The 23,852-nt window shown below is 34.0% G+C and overlaps 1 protein-coding gene across 1 annotated transcript; it reads right to left on the bottom strand.

Moving 5' to 3' along the window:
* Positions 1 to 9,489: 9,489 nt before the first annotated feature.
* Positions 9,490 to 23,175, bottom strand: LOC145259274 (thiol S-methyltransferase TMT1B-like). The gene is made up of 2 exons (XM_080117114.1): positions 22,136 to 23,175; positions 9,490 to 10,630 (listed from the first exon to the last, which is right to left on the bottom strand). The coding sequence occupies exons 1-2, from the start codon at positions 22,646 to 22,648 to the stop codon at positions 10,394 to 10,396; spliced, it is 750 nt and encodes a 249-aa protein (XP_079973240.1). The 5' UTR covers positions 22,649 to 23,175; the 3' UTR covers positions 9,490 to 10,393.
* Between the last annotated feature and the right edge of the window lie 677 nt (positions 23,176 to 23,852).

The raw sequence follows: 23,852 nt of genomic DNA, 5'->3' as shown, positions 1-23,852 counted from the left end.
CTATCGTGTTTATAAATAAAAAGACATTTTTCTCTTATTTGAAGTGCGATTGTCACAACGGCCTAGCAGTAAGACATTTGTGACCAACAGTAAAGTTGCATAATCCATAATATAAAATAATTTGATCTAAACAGCAATCATCTGTGTATGAATGTCCACCTAAAAGATCAAAAACTATAAGAGACTCACAAAGTTGGCATATCCTTGATCAGCATTGTCCTGTATGAATAGCTAAAATTTAGAAAAGGTTTCATTTTCTGAGAATCAACTGGGTTGTGCTTCGTCGGGGGTGGGGATATGTTTTTCAGTATTATCATGTATGGAATTGGAATAAACATTTTTGACTAATTTCACAAGCAATGGGATATAACAAATTTTAGATAAATGTTACTTAACTTAGGCAATGTCAGGTAGTCTTGCTAGTTTTAAATTTATAAAAATGAAAATAAAGTCAATTTTCATGAGGACAACGAAAGTAACATACATACACTTGTGCCCGATATTATTCATACCCCCCTTGAAAATTGAGTTTATTAGGTGTAACTTTTGTAAGAATTTATTGTTTACGTCCATATTGATACATATTCTTAATAAACCTCTTCTGATCATTTTCGTCATTTTAAAATCTCGGGATACTTGTAATAAAAGAAATATACAGCTATTTATAAAATCTGCAATGTTCAAAAATAATCATACCCCCTTATTTTTTCAGTATTAATCGAGTTTCTGACTGTTTGTTTCCTGTTTGATTCTTATTTTGAATGCTTTTATACAACCTTTGATTAATTTCATTTCGTTTTTTGCATTTTTCAGAAATTAAAATGATATCAACTGAAAACCAATAAAAGAATAAAAATTATTAGAATGGGGAAGAAAAAAGAGCTTAGTAATGATCGTAGGACTAATATTGTGAATTCACATAAGGATGGTTTAGGTTACAAGTCAATTTCCAAGAAATTTGAGGTCCCTACAGCAACAGTACAGGGCATCATCAAAAAATTCCAGAGCCACCACACAACAAACAACTTGATTGGTAGAGGAAGGAAAAGGAAACTGTCTGCTAGAGCCACCAGGAATATTGTAAGAAGTGTTAATGCAAATCCAACCACCACTAATAAGGACATTTTAGAAAATCTGGAGTTTTCTGGCATAAAAATATCAAGGCAAACATTGCAAAGGACTCTGCATGAAAATGGTCTGAAAGGAAGAAGACCAAGAAGGACTCCATTGCACACCGGAAAACACCTTGCAGCACGTCTAAAGTTTGCTAGGACCCATGTGAATTCTCCAGAGTCCGTTTTCTCAAGTATTTTGTGGACTGGCGAAACAAAAATTGAATTGTTTGGTTTGGTCATATGGATGCTTCTTACGTTTGAAGGAAGAAAGGAGAAGCTTACAACCCAAAGAACACCATACCCACGGTGAAACATGGTGGTGGTAGCCTAATGTTTTGGGGCTCCTTTTCGGCTAGTGGTCCAGGTAGTTTGGTCAAGATAGATGGAACCATGAAGAAGGAGCAATATTTTGAGATACTCCAGAAAAACATTAGACAGGATGCGGAGAAGCTCCATTTAGGAACAAACTGGGTCCTTCAACAGGATAATAATCCAAAACATACTGCCAAAATAGTCAAGAAATGGTTTGAGGATAATCAAATTAATGTTTTGGAATGGCCTAGCCAGAGTCCCGACCTGAACCCTATCGAAAACCTCTGGCACATATTGAAAACTGAGGTTAAAAAGCGGAAACCTAGAAATTTGAGGGATTTGGAGAACTACTGCATTGAAGAATGGTCAAAAATCAGTGTTGATGCTTGTAAAAACCTTGTTGATAAATATCCCAAACGGTTACAGGCAGTTATTAAGAATAAAGGGCATGCTATTGACTATTAGTAAGAGAGGTATGAATAATTTTGAACTAGTGCCATTATTGTTTTTCTTTGTATAATGTTTCAAACTTGCATAATTTATTTATTTGTTGAGTTTAAATTAAATGCTTATGCTTGATTTATTGTTTGAAATCCCTTTAATATTGTCTACCTTCTCGTTTGAGCAATATTCTTATAGAAATCTCAAAGATCCGAGGGGTATGAATAATATCGGGCACAAGTGTATATACATAAGCAGTGGAAAAATTGCTAACAATATCATGAACATTGTGTAGATTAGAAAAAAAAATAGTAGGAGCTGTATTTGAAGGCTATGGCAATGTTGTCTTATAGAAAAGCAGTGAGCATAAACACATCTCCAAATGGTTGTACATATTTTAAAAACGTTCTTTCTGAAGATAAGGTATACCTTGAAAATTGAAACACCGCTATGCTACCATCCTAGTTCGACACATTATGTTCCTATTTACAATGCCTCCCCACGGGACAGAGTTAGACACCAGGGTTGTTTTTTAATGTGGAGAAAAGGAACAAAAATAAAAATTGTCTCAGTCGTGAAGGATTTCTCCTCCACTAAGTGAAAGTTATCAACATTGTCTCATACCCAACAATGTTTTTTCTACAAGACTGCATTGCCATAGCCTACAAGCTACATCTATCATCTTCATTAAATAAGTAATAAATATTAAATGACAAAGAATTACATTTTTTTTTTCAATTTATTTTGAGACGTCTTGTTAAAAAAAAAAATAAAAATAAAAAAAAAATTTTAAATTTATATTTAATAAATAATTTGAAAATTAAAAAAAAAAATGCTCAAAATACAATGCAAAGCATTCAGGTTCTTGTCCAGATCTTGTATGATTTACGTATCTGCGATGGAACGATGTCATTCAAAAATCAAATTGATCAAGTAGTTTAAAAAAAAAAAAAAAAAAAAAAAAAATTACAAGGAGGCAAGGAGATAGAGTGCCTTGAATAAAATAAAGTTTGATTTCTCTGCTAACTTGAACAAACAACTATTCAAACTAAGATTTGTTTTTTTCTTCTTTGATTTGCTTTGTAATGGATACAATTTACTATTAATCACTTAAAAATATAAAAATTGAAAATTATTTTTATTGATAAAAAAAATAAAAAATAAAATAAACCTATCAATTTATGATTTTTGGAATATCTTTTCGTTTTGTAATGACTAAGGCTATAATAGAATATTCTTTTCATTCTTTTGATTCAAGTATATATCCAACACAGAAGACAATCAACTGAGAACCACATCTGTTTATATAAAAAACATAAGATATTAACGGATACATACTTAAGAGTCAAAACAATGAAAAGAATATGCTGTTGTCAGCCTTAGTAATGACATACAATTTAAAAAAAAAAAAAAAAAAGTTCTGGACAAATACCAGAATTAATGAGGTTTTCTAAAACTTAACAGCAGAAAAAAAAAATTTAAGATTTACAATTTTATAAAAACCAGAGTTGAAAAATTTCTTTTAAAAGAAAAATGACTAAATAAATAATACTTAGTTTCCATTTTAGGCAAGATGGAAAAAAAAAAATATTGCTCCTCTGCAACTATGGAAATTAATATTTTTAATTTATGATCATGGCAGTGTAAATTCGTTTGTGTTGAAAAATTTCACACATGAGCGAGGTTATATTTGGATTGATGTTATTCTCACAATGTTTTGATGGGTGTCATCTTCATCCTTCCTCAGGTGAGGCTTGTCAAACATGAAAATCCAAAAGAAACTTCTCATGAAACCCTTTATTTAATCTAAATAATTGTTCGCTCTCATTCCATAAGTCATGACCAGGTAGAAGTCTCATGTAATGTATGTAACAAAGCCACCGACACATGTAAATGACAGCCGTGACGTCACAATGGGATCAAAGGAAGAGAAAGGAAAGAAAAGCCGAAAGGAAAAAAGCACATATCGATGTGGGAGAAGAAAAGTAAGTGTTGACATGGCAGAGTTTTTGTTTTTTTAAACCATGTGGCAGAAGGATAGGGACTTTTAAACAAATTGCAGGACTCATTTATCTTCCAAATTTTGAACATGTCACTGGCTTGGAAAATGTGTCAGATATCTGGGTGTGAAAACGACTGGTAATAAATAGGGCTAGGACAACAGCATATTCTTTTCATTGTTTTGATTCGAGTGTGTATCCGTTAATATCTTATGCTTTTTATATAGAGTGATGTGGTTTTCGGTTGATTAACTGTGTCGGATACATACTAGAGAGTCAAAACAATGAAAAGAATATGCTGTTGTCATATCCCTAGTAACTTAAAAAAAAAAAAAAAAAAAAAAAAATTATCTAATTTCTTTCCTTAGTTTCTTTGCTAGACTTTCATACATAACGTTGGGTCTGTTAAAATGTTAACCACGTTACATAACTTGATCTTGTCCAACCCTCAAATCAGCACAGAATTTCTATGTTTGCTGCCACAGGTTCTGAAGAAGGTCAGAGATTACATCATTCAAAATGTGAGAACATCCAAGATGAGAACTGTAGTTTGAATAATCCAAAATTATGAATCCTATCTCCAAAATTTTGAAACATGAGCAAGTTTGACTGCTTCATGGCATATCTTTCAAAATTAACGTCCATGTTTTTATTTTGTTAATGTCTGGAAAAAAAAAAAAAAAAAAAAAAAAAAAAAAAAAAAAAAAAATCAGCTGCCTTTCCTTTTATCTACTTACATAAAAAGCACTTTGTGAGAGTTCTTTCCCTATGGACTCCAAAACTGCTGCACCTATTTTTATGAAATTTCACAAACAGACTGTGTCTGGGAGTGTTCTTAAATAGGTCTTGTATCTGAATGCGTCTGATAAATATTGAAAATTGTTAATCAAAAAATCAGATAAAATAAAGAACAGTCCGATTTTGAACAAAGTTAACCTTCTATCGCCTAACATTACAAGTGCATTTGATAAGTTTTATAAAAATCAACAGTAGATTATCAAAAGTGCAATGTAGACTACAATTTATTATGGATTAAGTCACTGCGGGAAAGCAGGTGAAGTTCACTCCTGGTATACCACAGTGGGTCCCCAACTAGAGCAGGCAATCAATCGATTTTATTGAAAAATGGGAAGTTTCCCTGATTTCGATAAAGTATGGTGGGGAACATTTGCTCTTCATTCAATCCCAGTCAACATCTGGTCTCCTTGCTAGTTTTATAAAAATATGGAGACTGAAAGATCAGATAAGAGAGTGGGTGAAGGGGGGGGGGGGTAAACTAAGTTCAACTGTTAAATATTATAAGTACATATGCTGGTAAGAATTTTTTTTATTTTACAAGGGAGTCATGACTTATGAAGGTCCAAAGGCCACTCAAGGATAAGGGTTAGTGAATGTAAGGTGGTAATGTAGTAATCGTTAATGGTATAGATATTTAATAGTCATTGATTCTAGTATCTTGAATCGTTTTTTAATGCCAATATGTAGTTAAAGCAAAACAATCTTTGACAACCAGCAGTGACAGGGAAGCGAATGTGGCCTAGTGGTTAACAACGTGGGCTGACAACCTGAGTGTCAAGTTCAACCCTAGTTTATTCCACAGGAACACTTTCATTTACGGATGTTGGCAACCTTCACGTTCCTCCTGTAAGTACCAAATATCTTTCTAGAGAAAGATAGTAGAAAGATGTTGGGGGGGGGGGGGAACAAACGAAAAAAATCAGCATCAAGAATAATGTTCAACAACTGCAGCAACACTTCGGTTTGAATGTTTGGTTTATAAGTTTAGTGCTGATTGGTGCAAGCATTCACCTTGCCTTCCAGTTTGCCCAATCAGGCCATCTCAGACGAGCTGAGCATGTGACAGTGAATAAAAGGGATTTTTGTTGGGTAGTACAGTACCAACAACTCCACATGGTTTGGACCAACTACCAAACTTAGAGGCACAACAGAGCTCTTTCCCTCCCTTCTGAGCCTCTAGCCCTGGGTTTAACTTCAAGGAGTAATTTAATCCATCATGCCTACCACTGGACCCTCACCTCAACATCTGCATATGGTAGACCCATGATTTTTTAATTTATTTATAGGTTTTCGTATTTGTCCATACTCCTGAACATATCCTATCACCAATACTTCTTTCCCATACACCTCAACAAGGGTTAAGTTGTTTTAAATGTTAGGAGAATCATTTTATTTTACAATAATATTCACTTTTTTTTTTTTTTTTTTTTTTTTTTTTATTACCACTTATTTTTTTAAATCCATGTTTTGACAAATGATTCACATAAATCTATAGCACCATGGCAAAACTATTGTTACGGTAATGTTTTAAGCTCTATTTATAAGGAAGTCCAAATAGGTCAGTTGGTAGAACCTCAGACTGAAGACTTCAAGTTTTGGTTTCAATTTCCACTCATGGCATCTGCTGCTTTATTTGTTGGGAATTTATTTACTATTAATGCAATATTCTCCACTTATAAACGTAGTTAAGAGACAAATTCCACAATGCATTTATTACGTTTAAAATTGTGATTGTTTCCGTTTATATAAGATATCTTTGTTCAGATAAAATTGGCATTCTATTGCAAGAAGGATGTTTTAAATAAAGATCACAAACTGGTTATGGTACCTGGAAACAAGTCAGTTCAGGAGAAGAGGAAATGATAAAAAAAATTAAGTGAAAATGACAGACATGCAGTTGAGAGTGGCAGTTGCCAATGTTTAGAAATATCGATGGCAGCCTCAGCAAGAGAAGCCGCATTCTGAAGATGGACTAGGACAAAGGTAATTAAATAATCTTAAAAGTCTTTCTCCTTTTGAGCTTTCAGTTTACCAGACGATCTTCGTGACAAAATCATTTAGTTTATTCTATATACATCATCATGGCATATTTTTATTTAATTTTTTTTCTTAACACAATTCCATTTTTTCCCTTTTATCTCACATATTCTGTGCCATACTTTAACAAATTTGTAAAGAGATTGAGACAAGTCGAGGCCTGATCAACGTTGGCTAGGTCAACACATGGATATGGTATAAATGAACTATGGGAATAAAAATAAATAAAAAAAAATTAAAAAAAAATAAAAATCACTGATGTGTCTGAATTGTATCCAAAAGATACATTTTTGAAAAATTGAATAATTAATATGAAGTATTATTATTATTATTATACGCCACAGTCTTTGTTTCATCTGACGACAATTTGTTCCTCACACAACGCACATGCCTTATGCTGATGCCAGTGGGAAGAGAAGCTACTTAGAACAGCTTCAAAAACTACATCTGTCCTCGCTTGAACAGTGAAGGATGCGAGGAGACCCAGTTCCGACATATTGTAATGATATTGCCAATTCTTTTGTTACAGGAATTAAGAACAAATTTTTTTTTTTTTTTTTTATATGCATATAAACACGCATGCGCATTAAAATATACACCGTGGCAGTGCCTCAATTGCAATTAACGTACATGTTTGAGTTTTTATCTATTAATACACATCCATACACCATTGGGTATGACATGGTGGCAGCAGTGGGATTCAAACCCACACCTTCAAAGATTTTCATCCCAAAACCTAGTTGCAGTCATTCCAATCAATAATAGGAAATTCACAATCTTCCCTTTAATCTTTAAGGCAACATTCCTGTCAAAGGAGATCATCATGCCTATTATCTCCACGTTTAAACACCTTGCGCCAACACACACACCATTGTACCAGTTACAGGAGGTAACTGGTGTAAACGTACATACAGTATCAGGCATTAGATGGAGTTTTGTTAGTGTGTATATGTTTATGCTATGTTTAGTATGTATCTCGTGTTATTTTAAAATGAATATCTTGTGCTATGATTGGTTGAAAGAAACTGGCGATTTTAGCTTTCGAGTCGATAAGTGAAAACATTCGCTGCCACTGCTAAGTAAACTATCATAAGTTTGCTGAGGGATTCTAACAATACTATTGTAGCAGTTATATTAGGCTATTACAATCAATAATGTTACTTGTTTTTACTGGTTAAAAGCCTAATCAGGGGGTAATGTAGCAGTTACATGAGGTACCTATTCTGTTTAAATGCATGTGTAGCATCATGCTACAGATAGAATCATAGTTTAGCTTTGCACACACACGCTGATTTGGACTTAACTGCATGAGTATTAGGATACACCTACACAGTAGCAAGATTAATGCTCATCTTTACATAAAAAAAAGAAAATTAGTTGCCATTTTGATTGGTTCAATAGCATATTATCCTGTCAGGTTAGATCCCCAATTAACAAGAATTTTTTTTCTGTGATAAATAATCTTAAAATGATGAACTTGTAAAATCCGATAGCAGTTACAGGAGGAACTTATTTGGTTAAAACTTATGCACAGTATCAGATCGAGTAAGGATTTCGCTGTGTTTGTGCACTTAAACCTGGACTTAATTGTGTAGACATTCTGATACATTTGCGCAGAATCTTAGATTAATACAGAGATGTGTAATTGCACTCAAAAAGAATTCAAATCAGTTCCAGTTTTGATTTCTTGTACTCCCCATTTTGCTATGAGTAACCAGCTAAAATGAAACTCCTAGGATTCAGCATTCATTTTGCGACAAAAGGCCAAACAATTCCCATAGTGTTCTGATTATTACCTAGTTAAGTGTGGAGATGTAGTCTTATGGAAGATGGCGACCCCTTTTTCTTGTTCAATATTCTGTTCCAATCACGTATGGTGAAGCAACTATCAAAGTTTGTTTTCATCTGACTTTCTAACCAACATACCATGTAACCTCCCATCAAAATACTCCCATAAAGATTAAAAAATAATCCAAAGAAAATGTAATATTCAAATATATTTACAAAAATGAAACTTTTCAGTGATTAAGATATGATGGGAGGAAAAGGAAAACTGCAAATTTTTGGTACTTCATTTTGGAAACAAATGAGAAAGTTTCAATAGAGTACCTGTAATCTTTAATTCAATTTTTTTTGCATTTTTTTTTTTTTTTTTTTAAATCAAAACAAAGACATTTTAAAAGATAAAATGAAGTGATTATCTGCATGGCCAAGTGTACTCTAAACTTGAATTAGTAACCTATCCAACAATGCCGAATTATTCAACCTGTACAAAATAGTGCTTCTTGGAAGACATTCACAAGTTAAATATGATAGTTCGAAATAAATTGACAGAAAAACTAGTACTTATCAAGCAAAAAGTCTACCTCTAAAATTATGAAGATTACTAAGAATTTTAATTAGAAACCTTTTGTGTATGTCCAATTCTAGGTTTCGCCAAACCTATTCACGGATTTAAGAGTTGTGTAAAAAAGGAGAGAGAGAAAAAAAAGGAATCTAATTAGACTATCATTTCTCTTAAAATAGACAAGGAATTCAAAGGCAAAGTGAATTATCTCCCCTTTTTTATTACTAGACATTAAAGAGGTAAAATGGCTTCACTAGTTTAGAAACAGATAAACAAAAAAAAAAAATGACTCATTTGAAAATCTACCCTATAATTTTCTGATTTCTGGTGTAGATATCCAATTTTTGCGCAAGTTTATTGAAGAGTTTTCCAATTTAATGATTTTGAACTGTTATTTTCCACTTGTGCAAGTCTTTCAAGAAGACCCTAAAAGAACTTATTTTATTAAGTTCTATTTTTTTTTTTTATCAAGAGTCATCCCTTCAATTATACATAAAATTGGTTATGTGATGAAGACCTATTTCTAAATTAGACAACCTGGACAAAATGGTGCTTGAAGGACATGCACAACTGAAATAAATTAACAAAACCGATACACTTACGTATCAAGCAAAAATAAATATCTATGCTAAAAATTACAGAAAATTATCAAGTAGGATTTAAATTATAAAGCAGCTTTTTTTTTAGTACATGTCCAGTTCTAAGTTGGACAAAACCTATTTACATCTTTAATTTAGATGTTAAAAAGGGGAGATGTCAGACTTGTTTCTCAAAATCGACATTAATTAAATCTTGAAGACTTCTCTCCTTTACATAACTTCTAAATTAAAAAGACGATTAAAGTGGGTTCGCACTAAGCTAGAAAGCGGATAAATACAAAATAGCCAATTTTTATTTTTAATTAAAATTCTACTCCATTTTCAATAAATTTTCGTTTAGATACCTACTTTTGCATAAGTAGGTCAAATTTTTTTTCTGTTAATTGATTTTGAGCTGCCATATTTAACTATTAATACATTGAATGTGTAGGTCTTTCAAGAGCTTCTACAAGACCTATTTTATTGATAATTGATTTTTTTTTAAGTCACGGCAACGGGAGTTGTCTCCCTTTCATTATACGTAATGAAAGAAATAGGTGATATGTGAGGATAGAAATAAAAATAAAAAAAAGAATTCATTGTGATGTGTTTTTGAAGATGGTGAGATTATAGGAATGTGGTGAGGGAGCACGAAGGTGTAGACTTGATTTGCTTCCATTACAATCCAGCCGAATGAGAGGTAGGGAGGGGGTTTCTCATAGTGGTGCGATTGTAAAGTTGGTTTTGTTTTCTGTGCGTTTTTGTTTAAGCTGATTTCGTTGCTGTGCCGACAATGACTGGACATCTGACCGAGAATGACCCAACGCGAAACCTCTCATACGAATGAGTGGTAAATCCAGACTGCTCGATTTCAAGCCATAACTCGCGAGTTGGTCGACATTTACCACCCAGGACAAAAAGAAACGGAATGGAGAGGGTCTGAAGAAATCTCAGGAACCACGCCCGGTCTGCAACATGTTCCAAGAAATAAAAGGAACCACCCTGAAAAGAAAAGGAAAATTAACAGTTATCTTTTACCATACGTGCAGGGATCTGGGATAATAAAAAAAAAATAAAAAAGCGGGTGGGTTAAATTTGAAAGCTTTAACACCCATTATTCACGCACAAACTTTCAATTGCTGCTTTAAGCAGCACAGCGCTACCATCGAATTCCTCCTTAATTCAGCAGGTCTATGGCAACAAATGTCAAAGACATGCTGTTGGGAACTTTGGTTGCTGGCGGATTGATCTGACACTCAGCAATATTAAGGCCACAAAAGACTAACAAAATCCAAATCAGGATTTGTCAAATATTCTAGGGCTTTTACATTACAAATCAATCAGTCGTATTTGCGAGTGATCTTTCAAAATGGAGACTGGAAATAAAATGCTTATCTTTTGGCAATTATGTTTTTTTTTTTTTTTTCCCCACGAACAATCTTCCAATGCCCATTACAGAGTGAAAAATGTCTTTTCAACCTTTGTTTTTTAATAAAATGAGCAAATTCAAATAAGTTTATTAAAAACAATACTTTTTAACAAAGGCTATTTAAAAAAAAAAAAAAAAAAATACACCTGAAGAAATTTGAATGCTTCCGCCCCCAAGTTTTAAAAAAATTCAGTGCATAGTTAGAATGACAAAAAAAAAAAAAAAAAATTAAAAAAATTAAAAATAGATAAAAATTTTTTTTAATCTTTTGTGTACTCATCGAAGATGTCATATTCCAAAAATCATATGGGTTTGACTAGTAACTTTTCTATTTGGCTAATAAACTAAAATATTTAGTTGTCAAAAGGTCAACTAAAGAAATTTTTCCACAGAACCCTACATTCAGTCCTCTATCATTCAATTTGAGGATAGCATTGCATTGGCAAATGTGAAGCTGCGAGTCAATAACTTCAGATTAAACTGACAATTACAAAGTACTTTATCCACTACGCCACTGAATTTGTTAAAGATGCATCTGAAGACGGTCAAAGGTTCTTTTGAACACCCATTATTCATGTGCAGAGTTTAGTAACTGCTGTGAGAAGCAGCAGCACAGCCCTAACATCCAATTCCTCCTTAAACTTTATCCTGCTGACAATTTTTTTTTTAATGTTTATCATGGCTCATAGAGTACATTAATAATTTTTGTAGTTTATATTCCTTTCCTTTAAGCCATGGTCATAAAACCGTCAGCAATAGACAGAGGCTACTAAGTTAATTAGGGAATACATAAAACTTTAAAATATCATTAATAGGGATGTGACAACAGCATATTCTTTTCATTGTTTTGACTCTTTAGTATATATCCGTTAATATCTTATGTTTTTATATAGACTGATGTGGCTCTCGGTTGATTGACCGTGTCGGATATATACTCGAGTCAAAAGAAACACTTGTTTAGCAGAAAACACTATCAATAATTTCCCCCCCCCCCACTCTTTATCTGTGCCTAAACGTAGATTCCATGAACAAAGCTTAGAACTGCACGCCTGTAGAATTGTCTTCCGCTTCCCAGCTGACTACAATATGGTTTTCTTCAAGTCTAACGTAAACAAGTTTTTGATGAGCCGTTCCATATAAGCTAACAAATTAACCGAATTTCCTTTACTAATGAGTACTATATTGTTCAATTGTTTACTGTAAACTCTTTCACCATTATCCTCGAGTGGCCTCCTGGCCTTGATAAGTGGTGATGCCTATGTATAAAAAACATTGTCAGAGCCCTAATCATGAGTTGGCCTATACAGAAAGCAATACTAATTTATTTTATTGCAGACTTCTTTTCATCTTTTTTAGTTGTTTCACAACGTTTCGGCCAACTATTCCTCTGGCCAAAACGTTGTGAAACTACTAATAAAGATGAGAATAGTCCGCAATAAAATAAATTGATATAAATACTCATCTCAATAATGAATTCCAATTTAAAAAAAAGTACATTGAAATCAAGTTTCGTGCAAATATGATAAAAATCGAATTTGAAATAAAATAACTTCTACACTAGATAAAAAAAATGGTTTTATTTAAGGAATAATGGTAGGAAAAAAAAAAGTTAATGAAGCAGGGCTATGGTAATGATTAATATCAGAGCTATGCAGTCAGATACTGATTGTTCCTATTTACAATGCCTCCCCACGGGACAGAGTTAGACATCAGGGTTGTTTTTTAACGTGGAGAAAAGGAACAAAAATAAAAATTGTCTCAGTCGTGAAGGATTTCTCCTCCACTGACAGAACAAGAAATTGAAGTGCAGCATCTGAAGAACAGATGATATTTATTTGCTCCCCCACCGAGCAAATTAGGCACAAGGCCAATTTTTAATGTGAGGAGTGAAGGGAGGGGGAAGGGAAAAAGGGGACCAGCTCCCGAGAGGTGGGAAATGGGAGCTGGTTAAAGGTCAGGAATGTAGGGTTGCCCCCACATCTGGTCTTTGCTAGTCATAGCTTGCAGTATCTGCCGGAACAGATACTACACTGATCTTGTTTATATATTTTATTGAGAAAGAAAAAATTGAACATAAAAAACGTACAAAAAATTCAATTCAAAAAAATTAGGCACAAGGCCCTACAAGAGATTGGGAGGGGGAGGGTACAGGGTCTTTTTGACTACGTAACAGATGAGACTTTGAAGTCTTACTCTTGACTGGCAACATTTACCAAAAAAAAAAAAAACCTCAATCACTCTGTGGATCCTAATCTAACTAATAACCCCAGCGTTCAATGTAAAATTTAACTATGTACAATTTGTATATTCATTTCTGTATGTTGTGTGTGCATTTTGTTTTTTTTTTTTTTTTTTTTTTTTTTTTGTGTGTGTGTGTGTATGTGTAAGAAAATAAAGTTCGATTTCATTAGAAAGAGTTCTTGAATTAATTGGCATAAAATGTTCGTGGAGTGGGAAAAAACTAATGAAAATGTTCATTTCAAAAAAAAGGAAAAAACTACTAATGTGTTGTTAGTAAGACCCCCCTGTACTATTCTATGTGGCTAGATCCCCCACTGTTTTCCGGGGAACCGAAAACAAGCAGAGCATCCCTAATGGGGTTTGGGGAAGTCGCCTTAATGGAGGTGGGAGAAAATAAAGCAACGGATGGAGGGGGTAGGAAGGTGACCTCTGAGTAGGGGGATGACCGGGGGCATCAGAAAATAAAGATGAGGAGCAGGGGGGTTGGGCAGACTCAGAGGTTCTCTAATACCAAAAAATAAAATCAGGAACAGGATCTCATTTGTACCACCAGTCAAGAGTTACTTTACTGAACTTATAATGCTAACCTAGGCGGGATGGGTTCCGTAGGACCCAGCACCGCCCATGCCATGCCTAAGGAGGGAACACGTATTGAAACTTGGCTCCTCGACGGATGCACAAACTAGTGCTGTGCACCCACCTCTTGTCAAATTCCACTCTAGGCAACCCCTTCCAATCGCATCTGATCTTTACTTTAAGCAAATGTTTAAAGTAAATGATCAGATCCCGATCAGGAACAGATGTCCCTTCGTGGACCAACTTGAGGCGCGTGATCCAAATGGTCATACGCGCTACTGCTAGGATCGCCAGGAAAACCAAACTTTCCTCCCTGGGGAACGGCGGCTCCATGTTGTACACAAAAGTTCCTACGTCGAGATCGAGCAGACACTCGGCATCAATGCGAGCTGTTACCCCCTCGACGTATCTTAATAGGGGCTGTATCCGGCTGCAACTAAAAAACGCGTGCTCGATTGTTTCGGGCTCGCGTTTGTCACAGCACGGACAGAAGCGGCTGGTATGTTCTTTATACCGGAAAAGTACGTCGAAGAGGGGCAGCGCATTTCGGACCAGTCGCCAAGTCAGGGAGAATTCCGAGTTATTCAGAATCTCCCGTCCCGGCGCCCAACGCCATTTAGAACGGACAACCTCCATCGACCATCCCATCCGCCTACAAAGTGGATCCTTCGCGGTCCCCCCCACTAAATCCCGATACAGTTTCTTCCTTGGCTGATCGAGGACATTGGTCCCCGGCAAAGCTCTAAGAGCGGTTCAGCATTCGGAGAAGAACTTGGACTCCCCCTTCGGTCTACGACGACCTTCTACCGAAGGGTTGGGTTTGAGATTGGGAAACGAGTTCTCAACCACAGGGACCCAAGGAGCGTCTCCTTCAAGCGAACGACCCAGGAAAGCCAATCTCTCGGCGTTTCTATGACACAAGAGACTGGGCTGACCCAGGCCTCCCTCGCTCGGATTTTGAACACAGACCTCTCTACTACACTGTGATCTAGTCTCGAAGGCCAAGTACAGTTACTGATTGTTGGCAGGGTCACCTAAAGCTGCTTTTTCCGACATCGACAGTATTGACGCTGCAGCCTGATTGAAAGGGTTCTGATGAAAACCAAATCAGAATCTGGTGGCCTCTGGTCGTTTTTGACCATTTGTCTTTATACAATTAAGGGCAAAGAAGGATTTCGGGCAATCTATCATAAAGTTGTGTGACAATAATGTTGTATTGTCACTCAAATGACAACTTGGAGTTGTTTATATTGATCTTTTAAACCAACGCATTTCAGGTGAAAACATTATGTACCATGGCATACTTTGGTTATTTAAAAAGGCACAGATCCATTTTTGTAATGCTTTTTTTTCTTTTTTTTTTACATCATTTGAAATTGGAAAACATACAAAGAACAGTGACAAAACTAAAATGAAGAATAAGAGATTAAAGTTACAGAAAGAAATTGCAAAAATTATCTAGGAAAATTAAGTGACTTAATTGTGGTGGATAGTTATTTCTACTTCATCTAGAAATATTGTCAAAGCACATTTTAGATGTTTTAAATTAATTTTTTTTGGCTAATTTATATAATAGAAAACGTACACACTTCCAGCTTACTCCAATAAAGGTTTCTAAATTTTTTTTTTTTTCCAGATGAGGATTGGTTATTCATTTGGATTCATCAAACTACTGTTCTCATTTTTAGTGTCATTTTCACATTTCAGTTTGAGTTCGACAAGATATACCTTAAGTTGGAAGTTACATCGACCGAAACGTGATAATGACACTCAAGATGAGAATAGTCCGATGAATCCAAATACAGATATCCAATAATCATGTATGAAATTTGAACTTTTAGGAGCAAAGGAGAGGCTTAATCTCAATTTTTGGCAAGTTTCTTTCACCTTTAATGTAGACAAACCTGTCTAGTATTTTCTTTGAATTAACAAAACTCCATGTTGCTTAATTTCAATATAAAAAAATGCTATGTGATTTTAGCCGTGAAGAGAAAGGCTTTTATAAAATTTCTCAGAAAAATTCAGTGTTTTCCTCATTCCCAGCGGAATCGACCAAATCTTAAGTTGACTGAGAATTTCAAAAAGGAAATTTGTGAGATTAATTCTTTGTAGGTCATTTAAAACACTTAAAATTTTTGTAGACATTCAATACTTTGGCCAGAATTGGGCTTCGTTGACAAACAGGAACAATTCCTTGAGATTTGTCAATTCAATTTGACTGTTTAGCGATGAAACCATTTTACAAAAGTCACTATTTATCGATGTCTAAAGCTACTCAAGGATAAAGATCGAGGAGATGGATGGATCGTCAGTTAAAGAATATCAGAAGATCGCAAATGCTCCAAACATTTGCCTCTTAGACAAGGTCCAAACAAGAGTAATAAGTTTCACTGCCCCATCGCCCTGCATGAGTACTTGTGAGGCAAGGATTGCACAATCCCAACCACACCCGAATCGGCAACTGCGTGGGTCCAGTGGCAAGGAGAAGTGCTAAATGACTGGAAACAAGGTACAGATAAGTAGATAGCATATATAGAACCTGGAATTCTTAAATGGTCACTCATTTTAGTACTGGCCAGGCTCAGTGTTGCTTAACTTTAGATTCACTTGAAATCAATATCCCGGAAAGTTTTCTACTCTATAGTTTCTTCCCTCGGATTGCTAACCTTTGGAATTCTCTTGTTTCCTTGACTGTACCAACATGCAGAAATTTAAATGTAATATGAACAAACACCTTGCTGCACAGTTCCCCACTTAGAATGCTTCCCTCCAATAAATTTGTTTCTTAATTCACAGTAGCCCCTCATAATTTGATGGCAATATACCCTGTTAAGTGAATTAAGCTAAAATAAACACAAATTAAACATTTTTAATAAACACCGTTTTGAAAACATTTTAATATGCAAATATTAAAAAAATTTTCAATCTTTTTTTTTTTTTTTTTTTTTTTTTTTTTTTAAATATTTGCATATTAAAGCGATTTCAAAACGGTGAATACATGAATCCCTGTCATGAACTAGTACATTAAACATGATTACGTGCGCTTCTTAACCTCAAACTTCTTTATGGCGATTGCTTTTCCGGCAGCATTTTTAGGAGAGGATCCATAATGCCATGTTCCAATCAGAATACGATTTACGGAACAGTAGCGGTGTCAGATGTCGCCATTAAAAATGAGTTATAAAAATTCTTTAGAAGCTTATAACTACTTGAAAAATGTAACTTAAACCTTTTTTTTTTTTTTTTTTTTCAATAAAAGGAGCAAAGACCAAATTTTAAAAAAAAGGTTTAATAGAAAAATATGCAATATTTTTTTTTAATCGGTTTTCTTAAAAGAAAAAGAAAATTAACGAATTTTAATTTACTTTGAATATAAAAATATATAAATTCGAAAAAAAAAAAAAAAAAAAAAAAAAAAAATCACTTGCCTATAAAAAATAATCAATGGATGCTTCCATTGATTATTAACTTATATTTATATTCCATGTACTTTTTAAATAAAAAAGTAAGCAAGGATTAAAAAATACCGCGATTTTAAATTATCATATGAGAGGTTCACAAACGGAGTTGTCTTTCTTCCAGTTGAGAAATACCGAGGCCGAAAACCCGACAATTAGACCAAATATATTTTCCGGTAGTAACTATACAAACATTTGAAGTGCTGATATGTGTCTTATCTCCCCTTTGAATTTCTGACATGTGTTTGCTGTCAATCAAATTAGTCAATTATGGGTCACCGTATTTGAAAAATGATCACATTTCACTCAAAGTTTACTTGCTGACAAATTTTCTTTTTTTAATTCTCTTAAAAGAATTACACGAGTTAAAATAGTAAAATAAGATTTAAAATTTCTTTATGCAATGATTTTTCAAAAATCTAAAAACATTGAATGACAAAAAATTGATGTAGGTGTCCAATTTTTACAGAACAATATTTTCCAAAATGTGAGGTTAGTTCTCTTTAGACATTTCAAAAGAGGGGGGGGGTGAATTTAAAAAAAAAAAAAGTTTGTCTATTATATTCTGGTCATTGGAAAGAGCATAAAATTTCCCATTAAACCTGAAAATACCTTAAAAATTAAACCAATAGAATAATTTTTATAGATATTTAAATTGGAAAAAAAAAAAAAAAAAAAAAAAAATGCCTGCACGAGCGCGCGCATGCACTTTAAAAATAAATATTTTTTAAAAACAACTTTAGTTTCTTTTGAAAGTATATTCCATAAAGAAATTAAACAACCCACTTTAAAAAGAAATTACGAGTTTTGTATATTTTATTCAGTTGTGTTAAGGGTGTCAAAAATTCAAAAAAATCTGACACACCTAACGGAACAGACAGGAAATAGAGTCGAACAGTTGAGTAACACCGACATTAAATGAAAAATTGGAACTTCTTACTCTTGACTCCCAATGTTTCGTCGGCTAAAATTTTAATCACGTGATTACAGTGTAGCAGCACCAATAAAATAAACCATTCAGTCAAGTGCCGCTTGTTATGGATTTAGCTGAATACGATATTAAAAAGCACTTTATTGGTACTTATGCACTTATGTTACCGGGCTGGCGGGTGTATTGTAACTTCTGTACTTTCACCTAACAATTTAATAAAAGGCGAATCGGAAAATGGTTTCATTTTTTTTTTTTTTGCCTTGACTTCAGGTGAAGGTCAATTATCCCCGTTCTTTACAAAATGAGGGTTTGTATTACTGTACACAGATTCGAAAAAGTTATCAAAAAAACAAATATATAACAAATAAATGTTATAAAAGGCAAGATAAGTTACTTTTCTACCAAACTGGATATATTTGTTTTTATTCAATGTAACATTTATTCAGCTCGAAAAACAGTGTTTACCGATGTATTTGAAAATTCAAGATGGCGTCTCACACCCTCTTTAACACCGTAAGTTTGGAAAAAGGTGTTATAAAAAACGATACAAAATACTATTAAAAACCCGCCGAATATATTTCAACCTATGTCACAGTAACATATACTGAGCGAGTTTTTAACAGCATTTTATCCGGTTTTTTATTTATAACATCTTTTCCCAAAGTTACCGTGTTGAAGAGAGAATCAGACGCCATCTTGAATGTTCTAATACATCGGTAAACACTATGGTTTTCGAGCTGAATAAACATGTTACATTGAATAAAAACACGAAAAATATATCCAGTTTGGTAGAAAAGTAACTTATCTTGCCTTTGATAACATTTGTTATATTTATTTTTGGACAACTTTTTCGAATCTATGTGTACAGTAATACAAACCCCAAAATGATTGTAAGTGTTCAAATCTGTAATTGAATCATTTTTTTAATGAAGGTAGTTTGATATTTTGCAGTATAGGGAGGGAAAAAAAAAAAAAAAAAAAAAGAGAAACGCGCTCTCATATACATAATTCATACGGCTACATGTGCATACATGTTTTTGTAATTTCCCAGTTTCAGAGAAATCACGTCATCAGGTCAAGGATATCGCGATTTCTCTGAAACGGGAAATTAAATTAATTTTATATATGCTCTGTTAACTCATTGAGCATTTTTGGTAGACATGTTTCAGGAAACGAAATCAACCACCACACACACACACACACACACACACACACACACACACACACACACACATAACTGGCTGACATGAGACGATCATCCAGGAGTCAATAATTGCTGAAAAATCGAAAATTAAAATATTGGTAGAAAGCCACCCAATCAATTTCACCCATTTTTTTCATGCTAACTTAAGACACTGAACTACTTGTTTAATAAGCTTAAACACAAAAACATATCCATGTAGGTAGAAGAGTAATTTATCTTTTGATAAGTTATATTTTTCATTTTCTTGTCTATGCTGTAGAATACTTAAAGTTAAACTTTTCAGGGGTGAAGGGCTAAAAACAAAATTCATTTTGGGGGTTTGTATTACTGTACACAGATTCGAAAAAGTTGTAAAAAAAAAAAAACAAACAAATATATAACAAATAAATGTTATCAAAGGCAAGATAAGTTACTTTTCTACCTAATTGGATATATTTTTCGTGTTTTTATTCAATGTAACATGTTTATTCAGCTCGAAAAGCATACAGTGTTTATCGATGTATTGGAAAATTCAAAATGGCGGCCGACACTCTTTAAAACGGTAAGTTCAGGAAATGTTATAAATAATAAACCAGAAAAAATACTGTTAGAAATTCGCTCATTATATGTTACCGTGACATAAATTGACATATATTCGGTGTTTTTTTTTAATAGTATTTTGTCTAGTTTATTATTTATAACACCTTTTCCCAAACTTACCATGTTAAAGAGTGTTGGGCGCCATTTTGAATTTTCCAATAGATCACTAGATCAGTAAACACTGCATGTTTTTCGAGCTGAATAAACAGGTTACATTGAATAAAAACACAAAAAATATATCCAGTTAGGTAGAAAAGTAACTTATCTTGCCTTTGATAACATTTATTTGTTATGTTTTTTGACAACTTTTTCGAATCTATTTGTACAGTAAGACAAACCCCATTTTGGTTTTGCATTCGCATGCTCAATATCGTCTGCTCCCCCCCCCCTCACTGCTTTCAAATCGAACTTTTCGACCTGTTCCGTCGTCGCGGTAAATTTTCAGATTAAGTCCACTTATACAATTTTCTTTTAAATGAAAACTTTTATAGGTTTTCGACTACGCTGAATACGAAAATCGCATTGAAATTTTGCAGAAATAGTTATCGAGATATAAAAAATTGTATTATGCATTGTATTCTTTGGCGGCCATCTTTTTTTACGCGCGTGCAGTGTCAGTCGTGAGTAGATTTGTTTATAGCGCGCACAAAAGATGGCCGCCAAAGAATACAATGCATAAAACTACTATTTATATCTCGATAACTACTTATTTCTGCAAAATTTCAATGCGATTTCCGTATTCAGCATAGTCGAAAACCTATAAGTTTTCATTTAAAAGAAAATTGTGGAGGTGGACTTAATCTGAAATTTACCGCGACGGAAACAAGGTCGAAAAGTTTACGATTTGAAAGCAGAGCGAGGAGGAAAAAAAAACGATATTTAGCATGCGAATGCAAAACCAAAATGAATTTTTTTTTTAACCCTTCATCCCTGAAAAGGGCAACTTTATTCTACAGCATAGACAAGAAAATGAAAAATATAAATGTTATCATTTTTTCAAATAGTATTTTAAATTAAATTCATACAATCTCAATTGTCAAGGGAAAGTAGAGAATAGTTAGAAAACACCTTCCCCTCCTATGTTAAGAATGGCTTTCTAAATAACGTTATCATTTTAGCATGGTAAGAAAAGTGCATAAGTAGCCAAATAAATGTTACCAGAGGCAAGATAAGTTACTTTTTCTATATAACTGGAAGAGTTTTTAGTGTAAAATGGTTATTCGGTTTGAAAAACGAGTAATACTGAACGCTACCGGAGAACAAAAGATGGCCGCGAGGCCTCAGAAGACGCGATAATCACTTCAAAATAAAAAATGGTGGTAGAAACCGACCCATAAAATGTCACGGTAACATCTATTGAGATGGTTTCTACCGCCATTGTTTTATTTCTTATTTCGAAGTGATTATCGAGTCTTGCAGCGTTCAACATTAGTTTTTCGAACCGAATAAACATTTACATCAAATAGTACTAAAACCTTATCCAGTTAGTTGCCTTTGGTAACGTTTATTACATATATATATATATATATATATATATTCTTGACAACTTTTTTGTACCCCTGTGGGTACTCATGCAGAGAGTGATCCGTGCTGAAATAACGTTATTTAAAAAGCCATTCTTAACATGGGGAGGGGGTGTGTTTTTATACCTATTCTGTACTTTAATCTTTCAATTGAATAAAAATCAAAACTTCAAACGTGGAAATACGATTTAAAAAAATAGCGCGGATCGCCGGATCACTCTGCATTAGCACCCCCCCCCCCCCCGTGTATTGTAATACAAACCAATGTCTTAATATCTAGAAAATTACTTTTTTTTAAATTTAAATGTGATATTCGCTTTCAGCATACTCGAAGATTTATACAAAGCTGTCATTTTAAAAGCGAGTGTTGATATGAAAAGTAAAAACTTATTTTTACTTGTAATTATTTCTGAAACTGTTTTCGTTTTTAATACGAATTTTGACAGGACACGAAAGTACCAGTTTTCACCTGAAATGTGTTGGTTTAAAACATCTACACAAGCACGAAGATTAAAAAAAAAAAATAAAATAAAATAAATAAATAAAAAAAAGTCAAACATACGTACCGGTCGCAAGATTCGCCGAATTTCGGCCAAAAGAGCTCCGGGATCTGTCACAGAGCAGAGCGCCATATTCGACACGACCGCGTCGAAGCTATCGTCTTCAATTTTGTCCAGATCTCCGATGGGACCCTCGAGTACATCCTTAAGAAAAACTCTCCCCGCTTCGGCGGCTGCCTTCTCCAGGAACGACACGCCGTACGGGTTGGGTTGCCAACAGGTCAGCTGGCATCCGGTGGGCAACTGACCAAACGGGCAACTCGCGCCGCTCAGATCCAGCACCTCGAATAACCGGTCAGTGCTCAGTTGGTCGACTTTTAACGGATGGAGGAGTTTGGATAGAATGTCCGTCTGCTCCGAGCAGATGTCGCCGTGGAAAGCATGACGAGAGAGGTTGCCGAGCAGTTCGTGGAGTTGAACGACCAGGAGTAGATACACAAGAAACAAAACAAGCAAGGTAACAGAAATTTGCAATAAGTTTTGTTCGCAGAATTTCAAAATATTCGTTAATAGTTCCATTTTTTTTTTTTTTTTTTTTTTTTTTTTTTTTTAAGTAATAGTAAAAGTTTTCGTTACAGAAACACGAACTTCAGGTTAAAATATAATTTTGTTACTTAAAGTGTTAACTTAGTTAAACAAATTGACAAGGTTTTTAAAACCTGTTTTTTTTTTTTTTCCCCCTCCTCTTGCATATAATATACCAAACAGACCAGTTGTACAACAAGTAGTAAGTACGTTCGTTGCTTAATTTGTCCTGTACGGAGTCGTGTAGTGTTTACTTACTAACAAGTGCAGTTACGAATCGTACCAAAGGTAAAACATCTCCTAAGGTACTGGTTTCTAAAAATACTTCGGACGAAGAAGAACGAGGGTGGCCTCTTTTTTTCCCCCCTTTTGTTTTCACCGTTTAAAATACGAATGAGAGCGCGGTCTTGGAACTCGACGATATTAAAAACAAACAAACCCCAGTCCAGTGCTAAAATTTAACGGTGCCGCCAAACGAGTGGAAAGCCTCGTACCGTCCTGTAAATGGCAACATTCTGATCACGTGATCTGCCAACTTGCTCATTTGCATAAAATGACGCAAAAAAAATGCTTCCCGCCCTTTTTGTTTATCTAGTGCGTGTGTTCTTATTTATTTTATATTTTATTTGTTCTTTTGTTTTTCTACTTTTATATTTTATCTTTTTCTCCCTTCTTTCTAATTTATATCTATTTTTTTCCTTTTTGTTTTCATTCAATTTATTTCTCTTTTTTTCTCTTTTCTCTCTTTTTTCCTTTTCCGTTTTTTTTCATTTCATTCATAGTTTCTTTCTATTTTTCGCATCTTTTTCTTTTATCTCTTCTTTTTCTTCTTTCGCTTCTTCTATTTCTCATTCTCTTTCTTTCTTTTTCTTCTTCCCTTTCTTTTATTTCTCACTTTATTTCATTTCTCCTCGTTCTTATATCTTTCTTTCTTTCTTATCGCCTTCTTTTCTTTATTATTTCTCCTTTTCTTTCTTTTTCTCTCTTTCTTTTATATCTTCTTTTTTATATTTATTTCTTCATCATTCCCTTTCCTGTATTTCTCTCTTTTTTTCCTTCGTTTTTTTTTATCAGCTTCTTATTATTCGTTTCTTCTTATTTCATCTTTTCTTCTTCTTTCTCCTTCTTTTTATCTTTTTTATTTCTCCTTTCTTTCTGTTTCTCTTTCTTTTATATCCCCTATTCGTTCTTCCTTCTT

This window comes from Euprymna scolopes, chromosome 34 (assembly GCF_053919585.1).
Source record: "Euprymna scolopes isolate OS-2025 chromosome 34, ASM5391958v1, whole genome shotgun sequence".
Classification (NCBI taxonomy): Eukaryota; Metazoa; Mollusca; class Cephalopoda; order Sepiida; family Sepiolidae; genus Euprymna; species Euprymna scolopes.
This window is presented reverse-complemented; position numbering and strand designations above follow the sequence as displayed.

Excerpts from the sequence above, each read along its gene's own strand:
- LOC145259274 (XM_080117114.1), bottom strand. The coding sequence starts at position 22,648 with ATGGAACTATTAACGAATATTTTGAAATTCTGCGAACAAAACTTATTG. Across the intron at positions 10,631-22,135 it reads TTCGGCGAATCTTGCGACCG|GGTGGTTCCTTTTATTTCTT; the intron begins GTACGTATGTTT and ends TTTTCTTTTCAG.